At 32.4% G+C, this 16081-nt stretch overlaps 1 protein-coding gene across 5 annotated transcripts in view; it reads left to right on the top strand.

The window, feature by feature from the left end:
- The window catches only part of LOC150104886 (uncharacterized), a 695785-nt gene that overhangs the window by 369296 nt on the left and 310408 nt on the right, over positions 1-16081 (top strand). For all 5 annotated transcript variants that reach the window (XM_090395398.1, XM_090395401.1, XM_090395397.1 and 2 more), the window contains exon 15: positions 8066-8320. In XM_090395398.1, the coding sequence (XP_090251524.1) occupies positions 8066-8320 (255 nt within the window). The remainder of the gene's footprint in view (positions 1-8065; positions 8321-16081) is intronic.

Here is a 16081-nt window from a genome sequence, read left to right as displayed (position 1 = left end):
CACCGTGCAACACTAAAAGAAAGGATAAATTTTCTTTAGAAAGCATTGGTGCTATGGGATTTTATTTGTTATAGTGAGTGAGTTCATTGTAATAGCATTGCCATAGTGGTTAACTATTCATTGCTATTCAGGTTTTCTTAAAAAAAAATTTTTTTTTTTTTTTCCTTCTGACTGATGTGATGGATATGATGTGATGGTGATGATGTGTGATGATGTGGACTGATGTGATGACTGACTGATGGATATGACTCTCATATCCAGAATTATATTTATAAAATAATATTTAAATAATGCTTTACATCAGCTTCTTATTGTGAAAGCAGTATTATTTTATTTTAATGGATTGAGAAAGTGATAAATGCAAATTAAAAATGTGGAATGAATTATTTGTAATAATATGTTGTAAAATAATTGAAAATTGTTTTTTTAGGTGAAATTCAAGAGGTCAGTTTCATTGTCTTCTAATTATGTGTTAAATTTTATTCTTGAAGAAAAATTATTATGCTGATTATGACAGCTGATTTTTTCTGACATGTAATTGTAAAAAAAAAAAAATCTGGAAAATTTTTTTCAGATCTTTGACAGGAGTTAAACCCACATCATCACAGAAGTGACTGCTCTCTAAGTTTCCTATTTTTTTGAAACAGATTTTTAGTGTGGGATAACTTGATGTCACAAGATAGCTATTCTTCTTACTTTCCTTATGCAGCATTCACAAGAATGCACATGAGAAAAAATGCACGAACAGCATATGTATATGGAAACTAAAATATGTATAAACATATGGAAACTGTGTAATTTAGTCAATAATGTTAGTGCTCTTGTCAGTCAGATCTGGGTTCAAATCCCATTTAGGATGTCGAGAACCTTTATAAGGGTTTTTCAGCTGAAGATGAGTTAGCCAGTCTCATAGAGGTTGGCTTTGCATACAACAAACAATTTAGAACAGATTAACTGCCTTTCATAGATTTCTACGAAGTCAAGTTACTTTGCCATGACAAGCCTTTGAGCTTAACACAAAGAAATGAGATGGAAATTCTCTAAACAAAGTTATTTTATAAAATCAACATGATGAAAACCTATTTTAAGAAGCATACAAACATTAATATAGGTTCTCATCATGTGGTCATACCAGAATTTTGAAGAAAGTCTTTGCAATCACAGAAACCTTAGTTTCATTACTAGAAAACATTAATATGACATTTGGCTCTTGTAAACAACAGCTTTTGCTGGAGGCAAAGGGGAAGTAATGATGCATCTTCGTGTGCATAGAGTTGGAAAATTTCTTCGATGATTTCCAAATGCACTTGTCTGAAGTGCAGTTCATGCATTATCATCATCATCAAATTCCTGTCATGTACTCTCAAGGGGTATTATTAAGTAACTAATCATTAAACTGTATTGTTTTAATAAGAAAAATATGGTTGAAAATGACATCCATTTATCACTGGAGACTTATGAAAGAAATCTTTATAAACTTTCCTCAGTGAGTGTGAACGTGTGCATGAAGAAAATTTGAGCACAATGATAACAGAAAGCTATTGTGTCATTATTTATTCAGTATTTTTTCAATATTTTATTTTTAACAATCCCTATTCAGAAATTATTCAAGAGATTGAACCAATTCTAGTTGGATATTATTATTATTGTTGTTATTATTGCATAACACCTCCAGGGAGTTCAAGGACTCATCGAGTGATGGCACCTTCTCTACATCTCTGTCTTCACCAACCACAACCACCTTCATCATCTGCACAGCCATCTATCAGCGTTTCCCAGATTTTTCCTACCATGGAACACTTCACAAATCCTAAAATTTTCATGGAACACCTTGGTTATATTACAATATTAATAATTAATTATGGCATAATCATAAAGAGTATTAGTACACTTATGTATACGGTGTGGCATGTTGACAAATATAAAATTACATTTAAATCAGTTATCAATCACTGGACTAATGAAATCTTGTAGCATATTGTAGTTCCTCAGGCCAACATCATTAAATTAATTTGTGCTGATTTTCATTGACATATCCCATTTTGATCACCAAAAATTTATCTAATTATTATTATAAGTACTTACGAGTGAATATAGACTTTGTAGGCTGGAGGTGAATAGAATCGCTATCTGTTGCATCACAAACACCTTCAATAAGAGATTTCTTTACACTAAAATTAAACAGAGTCCCTTGTCTCTTATTCATATTAAAATTTAAATTTGTAGGCCTATTACTTTTAAAAAATCACGGTACTATGGTTTCGAAACAAGCACTTTCACCCTACAATACGAACTTGCAAAGAAAATATTCAATATTACTAGATTTGAGAGTCGGGTAGATTTTGAATGCCTTCAGGCGATTATGAATTTCATCGCTCAGTGCAAAATCATCACCATGCTTATGGGGGGGCTAAAAGATCTGTGATGTTTGATATCTAGAGAGGGTCGCCATTGATGACATCATGTACTCTATTCTTCTCCTCCTCCTCCTTCTTCTTCTTGACAATTCTGGTAGTGCTTAAACATCTCAAGTTTTAAGATGTTGCATAAGCAAAGCCTTAAACCCTGATCTCTTGGCATCCTCCAGTGAGATGAGAAAAGCCTACTGAATTTCAATGAAGGTTTAGAAAATATGAAAATGATGTATTTTCTTCTGGAAAAGCTAGATGGAATTTGTCAAGGATGTCATTCATTATCCATAATAAAGCTTAATAATATAACTAACACCAAGAGAGGGGGAAAAAATACATTTATTAAAATCATTAATATTTCACTAGTTTTCTACCCATTATCATCAGAGCACAATGATAACTGTGACAGGCACACAGCACTAAAGCAAGTAATTGTATAAATAATTTAAATTTAACTGACACTTATGTACTTATGTGGTGCCCTCTATGGGTCAGATAACTACAAAGTTAATTCAGAGAAGTCTGGCTATTAAGTCTTAAAATGATAGTCTCCTAGATCTTTGGTAAATTAATGCAATCATACTTGATGAGGTTTGGAGAGTGCTTCATAGCTGATGCTGATTCTAACTCTCACTAACTTTAACAGATTCTAACTAGCCTCCCAAACATGCAACAACTTCTATAATAACCTAAAGAAAGAATGATTTTCTCCATCTCCTATCTGAAGAAGTATCCAGAGCATGGTCTGCCAATCCTGACATTTTCCATTCAGATGACCTCACATGTAATTTTTATGTTCTTCAAGGCATATGGTAACTTATCTACCAGTTTGTCCAAAGTAGATTAACCTGCAGGCACAAGGAACTTTATACACTCCTGGATGTTCAAGAGGATGTAGTCGATTTTTAGAAGAAGAAGGTATAAAAGTATCTAGTTGAATGAAAGGTTTGAAAGTTGTATGAAGATCGTATTTACAAAGAAATTTATCTATTTTTTTTTTTTTTTTATGTATTCTGAACATATGGAATGGGAATGCTTTTTCTGTGATCCTGTGTATTGAGTGAAGGAGAGATGGGGGGTGGGGTGCATGCATATTTATATATTTTATATGGGCTATAGCTATTTGGCTAAAAATGTGTTGTGAAGGTCCCTAAGTTCAGTTTCAAGGGCTGTGTCATTTGAACAAATAGCCCTGGCTCGGTGAGTAAGAGTTTGGAGCATGCCATACAGTTGAAAATGGTGGTGGTGGTGTGATTGCTTTGATTATGAATTAAAGAGCCCATGAATGAAAGAGTTCATCATTCAAAATGAATGGAATTCTGATCACATTAACCAATCTATGCACTGTGCCATTCTTAAGTCATTAAATATGCCTACAGTCTATTTAGTATGTTACTTGAAATATGAAGTAGAAAGAGGGATAAGTATAATACTGAGTCACTAGAGGAGGATTTCTGGTATTCAGACCCAGAGTAGTATTTAATTCAGTGTTTTGGTTGTAGAGTATTTGTACATCCACTTGGCCAGCCAGGCTGGCAAGTGGATACTATAGATACAAGTTTCGGTTTGTGAGAAGTTATTTATATTAGTAGAAAGATTGTGGGGAAAAGTAGGCAGCCTGGAATGCTCTAGCATTGGTGAGAAATTCACAGGAAATTGTAACCCGACTGAAATGATCTAAAGATAAACATAAAATAGCAATTTAATAAGTAAGCTTTTTATGCCAGACCCAATGATATGTCCTAGAAATCTCAAAACCGGTGAAGTTCTCTAAACTTTTCCATCGCTTGTGCCAAAAGGTGAATGATAGATAGATTTGCAAGAGTTGTAGAATCATGTTGTTTCTTATATTGGCTTGCAGGTGGCAAAGAAGTTGGTAGTTGATGACGTTCTCCATTATTTTTGTAAGCTGAGATGACAGCAGTGGGATGATAGTTTGATCTCACTGACTCATCTGTTTTTGGGATAGGAATTGTGCAAGATACCAGGAACAGCTCAGTGCATGTTTCCTCTGCAGGATATAGACCAAGAACTGCTAGTTGCATGCTTCCTGTGGTTTTTTGCAAGAAAGACATCAAAATATTCTGTCTGATCATGACCAATATTCTCAATAGTTAGATTATACTGATCTCAGTACAATGTTTACAGTTTTATAAAACCAGATAAACCTGCATTGTGCTGTTCTTGGTATAATTGGAAGTGATTTCTCTCAGTCATCTATGTAGAAATTAAAGGAGAAATATAATTCCAAGAAATCTGCCATGCACGTAGTTCTTAGCAGTTAATGAATGTAGGAATTGATCAAGTGTAGTCTTTTTTTATTGACTGTAATTAAACTCAGAACAAGTATTTAGTGCAGATATATTGCTTTCCACACCTTCCTAAAGTATGGAGGGGCAGAAATTATATCCACTAATCTGTCCTTGTCAAAGAACCTAAAGGCTTGACTACACTGTAGCCTTGAGTCACAGCTGAGGTCATTAATTTGGGCTACTTGAGAAACTTCTAGTGTTCAGGAGTTTTAAATGAAATGGGGAATAAAATCTCTCATTCCCCTTCCCCTAAGGATTGTTTCATTTATTCATTTGAAATGGTTCTTTGGATCAGGAGAATGAAAACTGTAATTAAATCATTGATATTACATAACTCTAACGAGCTAAATAATTGGTATAACAGATTTGCTATAATAATCAGCACTAAGGAGCAAAACTATGAAAAATGAAGAGTCAATGATGTATTCTCAAAATTTGCATATAATAAAAGACCTTGAAAAACCATTTGATGTGGAGAAACTATTCAAAAATGTAAAACTATGTGAATTTCTATATAGTGCTATATATTGTATTGTATCGTGTTATTATTTTTAATTATATAATGGATTCCAGTTAATTGGGCCACATTGGGAATAACATAATTTGGCCCAATTAAGTGGCTTCCCCAATTAAACAAAGTTGCACATCAAGAATTTAAAAGGTCTATGTACTGTGAGACAAAATACAAGCTTTGACAAATTTTTTGTTTATTGCATAGCAAAATTATTGCCTTATAAACTCAGATAATTGGCTTAATCAAGATAAATATTTGCCATAAAAATAATATTTCATTTATATACGTATTAAACATGCATGCAGTTCCTAGCAATTAATGAATGTTGGAATTGATCAAGTGTAGTCTGTTTTTATTGACTGCAGTTAAAAACAAAATCAGCACAGGTATTTAGTGCAGATATATTGTCTTCCTGCATGAAAATAGTCACATCCAGTAATAAATTTTCTAGTATCTTTGAATGGTCACTTGTTCAAGGTCAGGGTATCATCCTCATCGCTTTCGTTTTCTTCTAATGTCCTCTGATGTTTTGCTTCAATTTCCTCCTCAAAATCTTCATTTTCAGTATATTATTGAAAATGACCATCAACAGATGCAAATGCTTCAATTTTCTGATGTGATTCACATCTGATGGGATGTCATTTACACTATTTGTGATATCTGGCATATTCATTATCGAATGCTTGAAACCACATGAGAAAAAAAAAAGTTATGAATGGTCTTATTGCTTATTGTTGCTTATTCTTCACCGACTGTTGGCCATAAACTGCATTGCTTGTAAAAGATTAACTTTAGTGTTGACCTTCTCAGCAGTTGTCAAGAACTTTTAAAATTTGTCTCCATATCTATTGTAATTCCATGTGCAACTCATAAGACAGTTCGTAAATTCAGATATCATCCATGCATTTTTGCTTGCGTGGCAAAGCAAAAATGCATGGATGCATTTTTGCTTTGCCACATGGAACTTTCCATTCTAATCCTTTTAAAGCATCAAGACTTGGCCCTCGGCCCTTATAACTTGTATATGAAAATATGACTATTTCACTACTTCAACCTTAGTATCACCTCTGGGTCTGGCTCCTGCTGATGAGACCTCAATAAAGGTCGAAACTTTAATCCTATCTCTACATCTGCTGTGTTTTGATATTCTGTGTGTGTGTGTCCATTTGTGAGTGGAAACATTCTGAATTGCTGTTAGACAAAACCCTTCCCTCTTATTGAAGATGGCTAACTTAGTCATGTCTGTTAATTACTCAGATGTAAACACAAGTACACCATTTCTGCTATTATTTATATTAGTGAAATATTATTAAGGAAATGTGATATCATACCTCATGTTGAAAATATAGAATATTAAACCCAGTTATTTACTCTGTGCAGATGATGACATTATCTGAAATACATCTGCTTCAGGTTTTTAAGGTTCAATAACAGATGTAAATACAGATCTGGTTGGCCAGAAAAGAATTGACCCTCTCCATCCACAATAGGCTGTGGGTGCAACTGTGGCCTGGATGTTTGTGAAGTAGTAGATGAAATTCCTTGCCCTGTATGAGACCATCACCTGCTTATTTGGAGGCATGAAAATGTCTTACAGAAGTTCTTCAATGTTTGATCTGAAGTGGTGTTCTCAGATTGCCTTTCTCTTAGCCCACCCACAGTATTAAATGTTTCTAGCTAACAACTTTTTTTTTTTTTTTGGTAGAATGCATATAAAAAATAATAATTTAAAATAATAGCTAGTAATAAATCGATTCCAAAAGTTGCCAATGAAAAGGCCAAACTAAAAAAATGAGCAACTTGAAAAAAATGAAATGCATTCTAAAGACTTCAGTAACATAGCTATATTATAAATGAAGTTTTCAAATGACTTTGCTATTATTAACAGCCAAGTCATTTTACAACTTTTATTAATATTATGGTAAATTATGAAGATAACTGATTAACTATCTTAGAGTAAGAACTTTAATATATGTTTTAATCGTCATATTCAGATCATCTGGAGAGTCCACGCACAACATTGCAGTCTATACGATATGCCATAGTATCACTAATTTGGTCAACCATCAAAACTACTAACATGACCTCTGGTCGGGAAAAAACCACTACATCAAAGCTGTTATTTATATTGCTGGAGATGAATTGTCATTTAAATTAAAGAAAAATCAGCATCAGTGGTGGCTAAATCAATATCTTAAATTCTTGCTTGAGGTCCTGGAGATGTAGATTGCCAAACTTGGAACAGAAGTTATGTGAGCTGAATATGTGCCATATGTATTCTGATTTTTAGGCCATTATTGTTAAGATTGGGATGGCTGATTAGAATTTCACAGGCTTCTTTAAATTTGCATCCATACCAAGTTTTGATATGATGTGAGGAACATGTTCTTTCCAATCAGTTCAGTATGGTGACCAGGGCATGATCATAAAGGCCCAATTTTCCATGATTATTAAATATATGTTTATGTTCCTTTTTTCAGATTGGAATTTTGCACACTGTTTCACCTATATGTGACAAGGAACAGGTGCATTGAATTTGGTATATATATCCTAGCATGTGCTCCAGAGGGGAGGAGATGGGAAGATCCTCAGAGGAGTTAACTATTTAACTGAAAATTAGATTATTCAGCAAACCCTGCTCTAGAGACCAAACATAGAACTTTTTTTAAGCCACTTCAGGCTTCCAATAAATGAGTGATGGTTGAACAAGCAATGAAATTCATCAAGAATATGACAAAACTCCTAAGGAAATTTATTTTTGGTGTTCTATATGATTACGTACCCATGTATATCCTATTTGTTTATAAATTTTTATATTTCTATTTTAGACAATTGCAAGAAGCAAAGGAGAAACTACAAAAAGTACAAGGATTAATGGCTGCAGTTCAGCAGTCCAAACAAAATGGCCACACACTTTCTTTGGAATATTTACAACTATTAGCTTCTTTAGAAAGTGAAGAGGCAGCAGCAGATGATGATGATGACTCACAAAATAAACAAGATCAGCTTCATAATGCCATTAGGAATGATGTGAATGAAGATCATGCCTCTTTATCACACAGAAGACAAAGAGAAATGGCAAGGTAAGTTAATGCTGCTTGTAATTAAGAATGTTTCTGAAACAATTCCTGGACTATAGATATTCAAAATACCAAAGCAGAATACACAGCTTAACAGTCCCAACTCATTAAAATCCTAGACATTTTTTTTTTTTTTTTTAATGTGGTTCCCATACACAAAAGTTTATTAGTAAGCCTATAATAGTACATATGTACCATGGGTTTGCTAAGGATTTTTTTCATTTTTTATTAATTATATATGTATGTGTGTGTATATATATATATATATATATTATATTATTTATTTTTACATAGTTCAGAAACCCTGCCCTTGAGACTAGACATGGAACTTACAATATTGAATATGATATGAATATGCCTCGTACTGGAATCAGGTGATCTCTTGTAAAAGCTTCGGCCTAGTAAGATTTGTAAGTGTAATACTGCACTCTCAGTATGAAGTTTAATAAAATCGATTGTGATAGTACTGCATGATGAAAAGTTCATCATTTACTAATTTCCTATTAACAATTTTTCTCATTTTGTCAGGATTCTGATATTGTTAGCTATTATATTTCTAGCTTCTAAAGCACTCCTTATTGTATAAATCCACCCTGATCTTGGTCTTCCTCTGAGTCTTTTCTTGCCATTCTGAAAAAAAAATTGTTTTGCTTATCTTTCTTCTCCCGTTCTGTTTAAGTGACCAGAGATTACCTGAGATTAGCTCTGCTAATACATTCCTAAATGCAAACAATGTTGAGGTTCTTCCTAATATCCTCATTTTTAATATGATTTTTGCCATTGATGATATCTATTCACTCCCATCTCTTTCTGAGAACTCATATCTGTGGTTGCCAAGTCTTTGATCAAATGTTTTATTTCTAACCCAGCTCTCAAATCCATATGTTTGAATTGGTTTGAACACAGTCTTGTATACAGATAGTTTAGTGTGTGACTAATTTTTCTTATTCTATATAATTCACTTGACTTCTTGCCATATCAGCTCTGTTAATTCTGCTATCTGTTTCTAGATTTAATTTGTCATCTTCACTAAAACTTGTGCTTTAGTAGCTGAAATGTTTTACTTGTTCTATAGGTACTCCTATAAAGGGTACTCCCTCTAATAGGTACTCCCATTCAGGATGCAGTCTATGTTTTCATATGTTCCTGCTTGTTTTCATTGTCTGTCTTTTTTATTGCTGATTTCATATATATACTTTTTATGTATATGAAGAAATTGTGGTTTTCATATTTTTCAGAAAGTATTTTTAATATTTCTCTTTGTTAAAATACATTTTAAAGTATATAAGTCAGTCGACCAAAGTTCCCTAGGTACAATGTAGTAAAAGAAATCCACTACAGCAAACTATCCACTATTACCAACTATTCCTGTCATCCTTGTAAGTTTAGACTATCTAAATTAAAATAAATAAATACTACAAATAAAATACTTAAACGTTTAATCCATAATGTATTGCTGATTGACAACATTTTATAGGTGGGAATTGCATTATGCGCTTATTTATGCACTAGACATTTGTTTCCAATATCTAATATTAAAAAATAAAGTAAATCAAAATTATTTTCTTAATTTTTTACCTCTGTTAACCTTTTTGTATGAAATATATTGTTTATACACATTTAATATGACATTACCATAAATTTCAAGTAGACTGGATACATGCTTAACTGACTCATCATCTTAACCAAATTTTTATTCTGGCAATTCATAAAATGTAACATTTTACCATTTTTATTTAAAAATTAATGCAATTAGTAGTGCAGCATTCTCTTTTCACAGCAGTCATGCAACAAAATCAGCAGGGACTAATCAAAATAGTTGCCATTCATTGTGTAGAATTTATGGTGGCAAAACACTTGTGTTCTAGTAATTACTTTGACTTACAATTAAGCAAATAACATTCAATGTTTTGACCTCTCTACTGAGGTCATCATCAGGAAAACTTACATATGCACAGGACAAAAGCTACATGACACTAAGCTAAACCTAAATGCTTTGTTAATCGTTTACACTAGCCTTACCTATAAAACCTATATAACCTATAAAGAATAAATAAGAGAGAAATTAGTCAGAACACTAAATTAGCTGTATACAAGACAGTGTTCAAACCAGTTTTAACTTATGGATCTGAGAGCTGGGTCAGAAGTAAAACACTTGACCAAAGACTAGAGACCACAGATATGAGAATCCTGAGAAAGATTAGAGGCGTGAACAGATGGCATCAATGGCAATATCATATTAAAAACGAGGATATTAGGAAAGAATTTGACATTGTCAGCATCCAGGAATGCGTTAGCAGAGCTAATCTCAGGTGGTATGGTCATTTAAACAGAATGGACGAGGAAAGATTGGCAAAACAAGTGTTCTCTGCCAGGTTGGCAGGAAAACGACCTAGAAGAAGACCAAGATATAGGTGGATTGATACGGTACAAAGTGCCTTAGACCAGCGCTTCCCAAACTGTGGGCTGCACCCCCCCCCACTGGGGGCCATAGGTTTTATTGAGGGGGGGGGCTGTGAAATAATGAAAACAAATTTAAAATCTTTTAAGATTAAGTAGATTTTGTTTATCTTAAAAGAAACGTATTTAATTTTTATTATTTCTTTTTGGTTATTTTTTTATATATTTTAATGGAAAAAATCACACATTGGTGCGGTTTACAAATTTTGCTTCCTGCGTATTTTGGCGCTTAATGAATTAGTAAATATATGCTTATTCATATAAGTTTCATTAAGCAGAAATCTAAGAATTGCAGTTTCAAATATTTCACCTGATATTGGTGTAGCAGTGCTGAAACACATCCATCACATTAAATTGTTATTAAACTTCTTTTATGTTTTTAATTCTTGTTTTATTACTAATTGTTTTACGTTTCATGTGCTTATACTGCAAATGTACAATAACAATATATTTATCTATATAAAATATGAGATAATGTGCCATGTCAAATGTGTATGTAAGACGCTAAAAATGTAATATTTGCATTTGATTTTTGCAATATTTGCTGTGTATGTTTTGTACTGAATATAAATACGATAAATATTATAATAATTTACGTCTATATTACTTTTTTTTTTCCCGAGGGGGGCCGTGAAATATTTTAATTTTTCCAAAGGGGGCCCTGACATCCAGAAGTTTGGGAAGCACTGTCTTAGATGACAGAAATATAAGATCTGATAATATTGGAGTCTTGACAAGTAACAGACTGATCTGGAGGAAAATTGTAGATAAGAAGTTAGTAATGATGTAAATTTTTCATGTAGTACTATCATATCCTGTACACCCCTTGAGGGTACACAGGATATGATAGTATTACATGAAAAAATGACAGGAATTTGATGATGATGAGGTTTCTCAGGGGCTCACATTGGTGAGTATGGGCATGGCAAACCCGAGATACCCAAGCTAGACCTGATCTTACTTTGTACAATGTACACTTGGTATATCATATAAGGAGACTGGTCTTCTACTTTTCTTTCCCTCTACTCTCTCTTACCCCCCCCCCCTCCAGTGTTATTAGAGCAATTCAAGGCCAAGGGGGTGACTCTTTCCTCTCAAACAGTAGTTTCCACTATCTACTAAAAAAAGGCAAGCCTAGTTGTCTTAAGGTGGCAGCCCCACCACTAGGATACCTATCATCATGATAGTTACTTGACATAGGGAAACACATATTGCTTTCAAGTCTCAACGAAATCCAAACCGGACAGAAAACATGGGAAATGACCGCAAACTGGAAAAGGTTAAGAAACTTTGGAAAAAGAAAAACGTGGTGAAATATGCTACATGGAATGGTAGAAGCATAGCACATAAAGAAGAATTAGATAAAATTTTAAATTACAAAAATATAGAAATTGCAGTTCTTACAGAAACAAAAAAGAAACTTAAAGGAACAAAAGAAACAGCTAACTACAATATCATATATAGTGGAGTGGACAAATAAATACATGCAAAAGCTGGTGTAATGATTTGGATCCATAAATTAATTAAAGCAAAAATAACTCATTATACATACTGGAATGAAAGAATATTAGAAGTGCGATTAAAACTAAATAAAGAAAATTTAACAGTTGTTGGACTGTATGCCCCTGAAGAAGGAAAAGAAGAAGAAAATGATTACTTTTACAAAACATTACAAGGAATATATGAAAAATTAAATAAAACGGAACCATATAATTATAGCGATCTTTATAATTATAGCCGGAGATCTCAATGCCTGAATAGGAATGAAAAAAATTGACGATAATATACAAAAATTTGGAGAACCAACAGTAAACAAAAATGGAAAGCAACTCATTGATTATACAATATATAATAATTTAAAAATAATGAATACATTTTACAAACATAAAAATATACATAAATATATGTGGTGTGCAAGAGCACAAAAATCAATAATAGACTACTTTATAGCAAATGAAAAAGCAGCAAACCTCTTCCTAGACATTAAAGTTAGAAGAGGGCTAGAAATTGATACAGATCACTATTTAGTACAGGCAAAACTAAGATTTCCACCAAATGGGCTACAAAAAATACAAAAAAATAAACAAACTAGAGAAACAAAATCTAATTACAAAGTAAGATTACTAAATGATTCAAGTATAAGAAATTTATACCAACAGAGGATTAATATCTACTTAGAAAAAATACAATAAAATGAAGACATTGAGAAAGAATGGAATAACATAAAAGAAATTATCGCATCAGCAGCATATGAAAGTCTAGGAACACACAAAAAATATCATAAAAATAAAAAAATTACATATATGGGACAATGAAATAAAAACAATAATTAAAAATAAAAAGCTGGCTAAGTAGCAAAAAACGAGAAGACGAAATTGAATATAAAAAAAGACTAGCAATAGCCAAAAGAGAAACCAGAAAGAGACACAGAGAAAGCTGAGAAAAATTTGTATCATATCTAGAAAATGACATATACAAAATAAGACCCAGTGCATATAAAATACTAAAACACATGAATGCAGATATAAAAGAAACTGCAAATATAAATTGTGAAATAGATGTAAAAGAATTCTTGGATTACTTTACAGATCTTTGGACGGATAATACAGGCATCAAAAATATTACACCAGAAACTTACAAAATACTTTAAATGATATGATAACATTGAAAGAATTAAAGGACAACCCAAATAAAATAAAAATTGGTAAATCAGCAGGAGAAGATGGGATAAACTCTGAGCTGTATAAATTTGGTGGAAAAAAAATTTCATCAAAGATTACTAAAATTTTAAAATAAAATATATACAAATGGACAAATACCAATAGAATGGAATACAAGCATAGTAATATTTATATTTAAAAAAGGGGATAAAACAAAACCGGCTAACTACAGAGGTATTAGTTTATTGAATACATGCTACAAAATATATAGCAGAATGAAATGAAAAACTAAAAATGAAAAAAAAAAACTTAATGAAAAACAAAAAATATATCGTCAAAAAATATTATTAGAATGTCAAAATGGATTTAGAAAAGGACGCTCTACAATGGATGCAGCTTTCTGTTTAAAACTACTTATAGAAAAAAGAAGAGAACTTAATTTGGAAACTCATCTTTTGTTTATAGATTACGAAAAAGCATTTGACAAAGTAAAAATATACATACTGTTTGATATATTACAAAGAATAAATATACCTAATATTTTACTACATGCAGTGTTGAATATAAAGATAATGAAATAAAAATAAATGAAAAGTTGTCTTAAAAACAATCTATAAACCAAGGAGGAAGACAGGGATGCCCTCTGTCTCCAACACTTTTCAATATTTACATTAATGAAATATTAATATAGTGGAACACCTTAAACAATCAAGGTATAGAAATTTTCCAGAATAACGAAATAAATACCCTTGCAGATGATCAGGTAATAATATCAGATAAGGAAGACAATTTACAAACAGCAATATATAATTTAAACATTATAGTAGAACAGTTTGGAATGAAAATTTCCATAGATAAAACCAAAACAATGGCATTTTGTGGACAAACTCCAGTTAGAAGCAAAATAGTTATTAATAATAAAATAATAGAACAGATAAATACTTTCAGTTACTTGGATGCGAAATATCATATGAAGGAGAAAAAGACATAAAATTAAAAACTCCAAAATTTTTACAGATTATTGGCCTGATAAATAGAACACTCAACCCAAACACAGCGCAAAAAGAAACACACTTGAAAATATACAATACTTTAGCAGTGCCCACATTATTTGGGAGTGAAATTTGGGCAATAAACAAACAAAATAAACAAAGAATAAAAACAAGTGAAATGAGAAGTATGAGAACTGCAAAATACACATTATTGGATCAAAAAAGGAACGAAGACATTTTAAAAGAACTAGAAACAAAATCAATAGAAGAAAAACTAAACAATTATAAACAAAAATGAATTGAACATGTAAACCAAAAGACCCCTCCCCCCCGACATCCTAAACAAATACTAAAATATAAGCCAATTGGAAAGAGAAGGCAGGGTAGACCTCAAAAAAGGATATTGGATGGATAATGAGACCGGAACAGACTAATAGGGTCTATACCCGTAATTAGTGTTATGATGATATAGGTTAGGCTAGTGTAAACGATTAACAAAGCATTTAAATTTATTTAATTAAATTAATTAACATAAAATAATTTTTATATATATAAGTAATAATATATTGCTGATTAAACAATTTACAGTGGAATTATACCAAACACATCTCTAATATCCTCTTCTCTTAAGGCTTTCTAATGTGGGGTTTTGCCATTAATTCTGGATTCTATGTTGGTTTTAGACAAGTCTTTCAGATTCTTGGAATTACCAGTCCATCGTTCTGGCTGAGATTAGATTGATATTTCAGCATCTCACAAGTTTCCTTGAATTTTCTTTCAGATCAGGTTTTGGTGCAGTGTAGGGATTTTTTTGGTGCTTTCCAGTTGATTTTGTGACATGTTTGAAGTGCATGGTCTGATAGGCCTGTTAAGCATTTAATGTGATGTTGTTTTTTCTTGTTGGAATGGTGTGTCCTGTTTCCACTATGTAGGGTAGGTTGCAGGTGCACTGATTTTGTGAACCCCCAGGTGGGCAGAAGCAAGAGTTCTCCATTGTTAAGGTTGTGGCTGCATGTGTTGATAACTTGACCGTGGTCAGTAGGTGGTTGTTTGCTTCTCATTTTGCTTGTTTGGGATTGGCTGCTGCTTTGGGCAGTGCACCTGAATTGTCTGTCACTTTCTTGTTGTTTCAATCTTTGGAACTTTGCTCTTAGTTTTTCTTTGTTTCTACAACATGTGCTTTGCTGTGTCATCTGTAATCCTCTCTAGAATATCCCAAATATTGGGATTTATGTAGCTTGATAGCTCTAATTTTAGTTGCAAAATAATTTGGATAATTGCTAAATTTTTGCATGCTTCATGGATTTGTTCTATCAATATAGCTTTTTTCCATACAGGCATAAATATGGAGCACTTTGACTGAAGCAAACTTTCTTTTAAGCTTGATGCAGGATTATCGATGACTCAGCAAAGTACATGTTATGTAGAAACAAAGCAAAATTATAGCAAAGTTCCAAAGATTGAAACCAAAGCCATGTCATCTAGACAATCTAGATGACATGGCCAGAGGATCAGCCAATTCCAAACAAGCAAAGTGATCAGCAAACAACCACCTACTAACCACGGCCAAGTTATCAACACATCAGCAACAACCTTAATGATTGAGAAGTCTCACTTCTGCAAAAAATAGCTTAAACTACGTTATCACACCA

Source organism: Typopeltis vanoorti, chromosome 7 (assembly GCF_054136105.1).
Source record: "Typopeltis vanoorti isolate ZY-2024b chromosome 7, IOZ_Tvanoo_1.0, whole genome shotgun sequence".
Lineage (NCBI taxonomy): Eukaryota > Metazoa > Arthropoda > Arachnida > Uropygi > Thelyphonidae > Typopeltis > Typopeltis vanoorti.
Note: the sequence above shows the minus strand (reverse complement) of the source record. Positions and strands in the feature narration are given on the sequence as shown.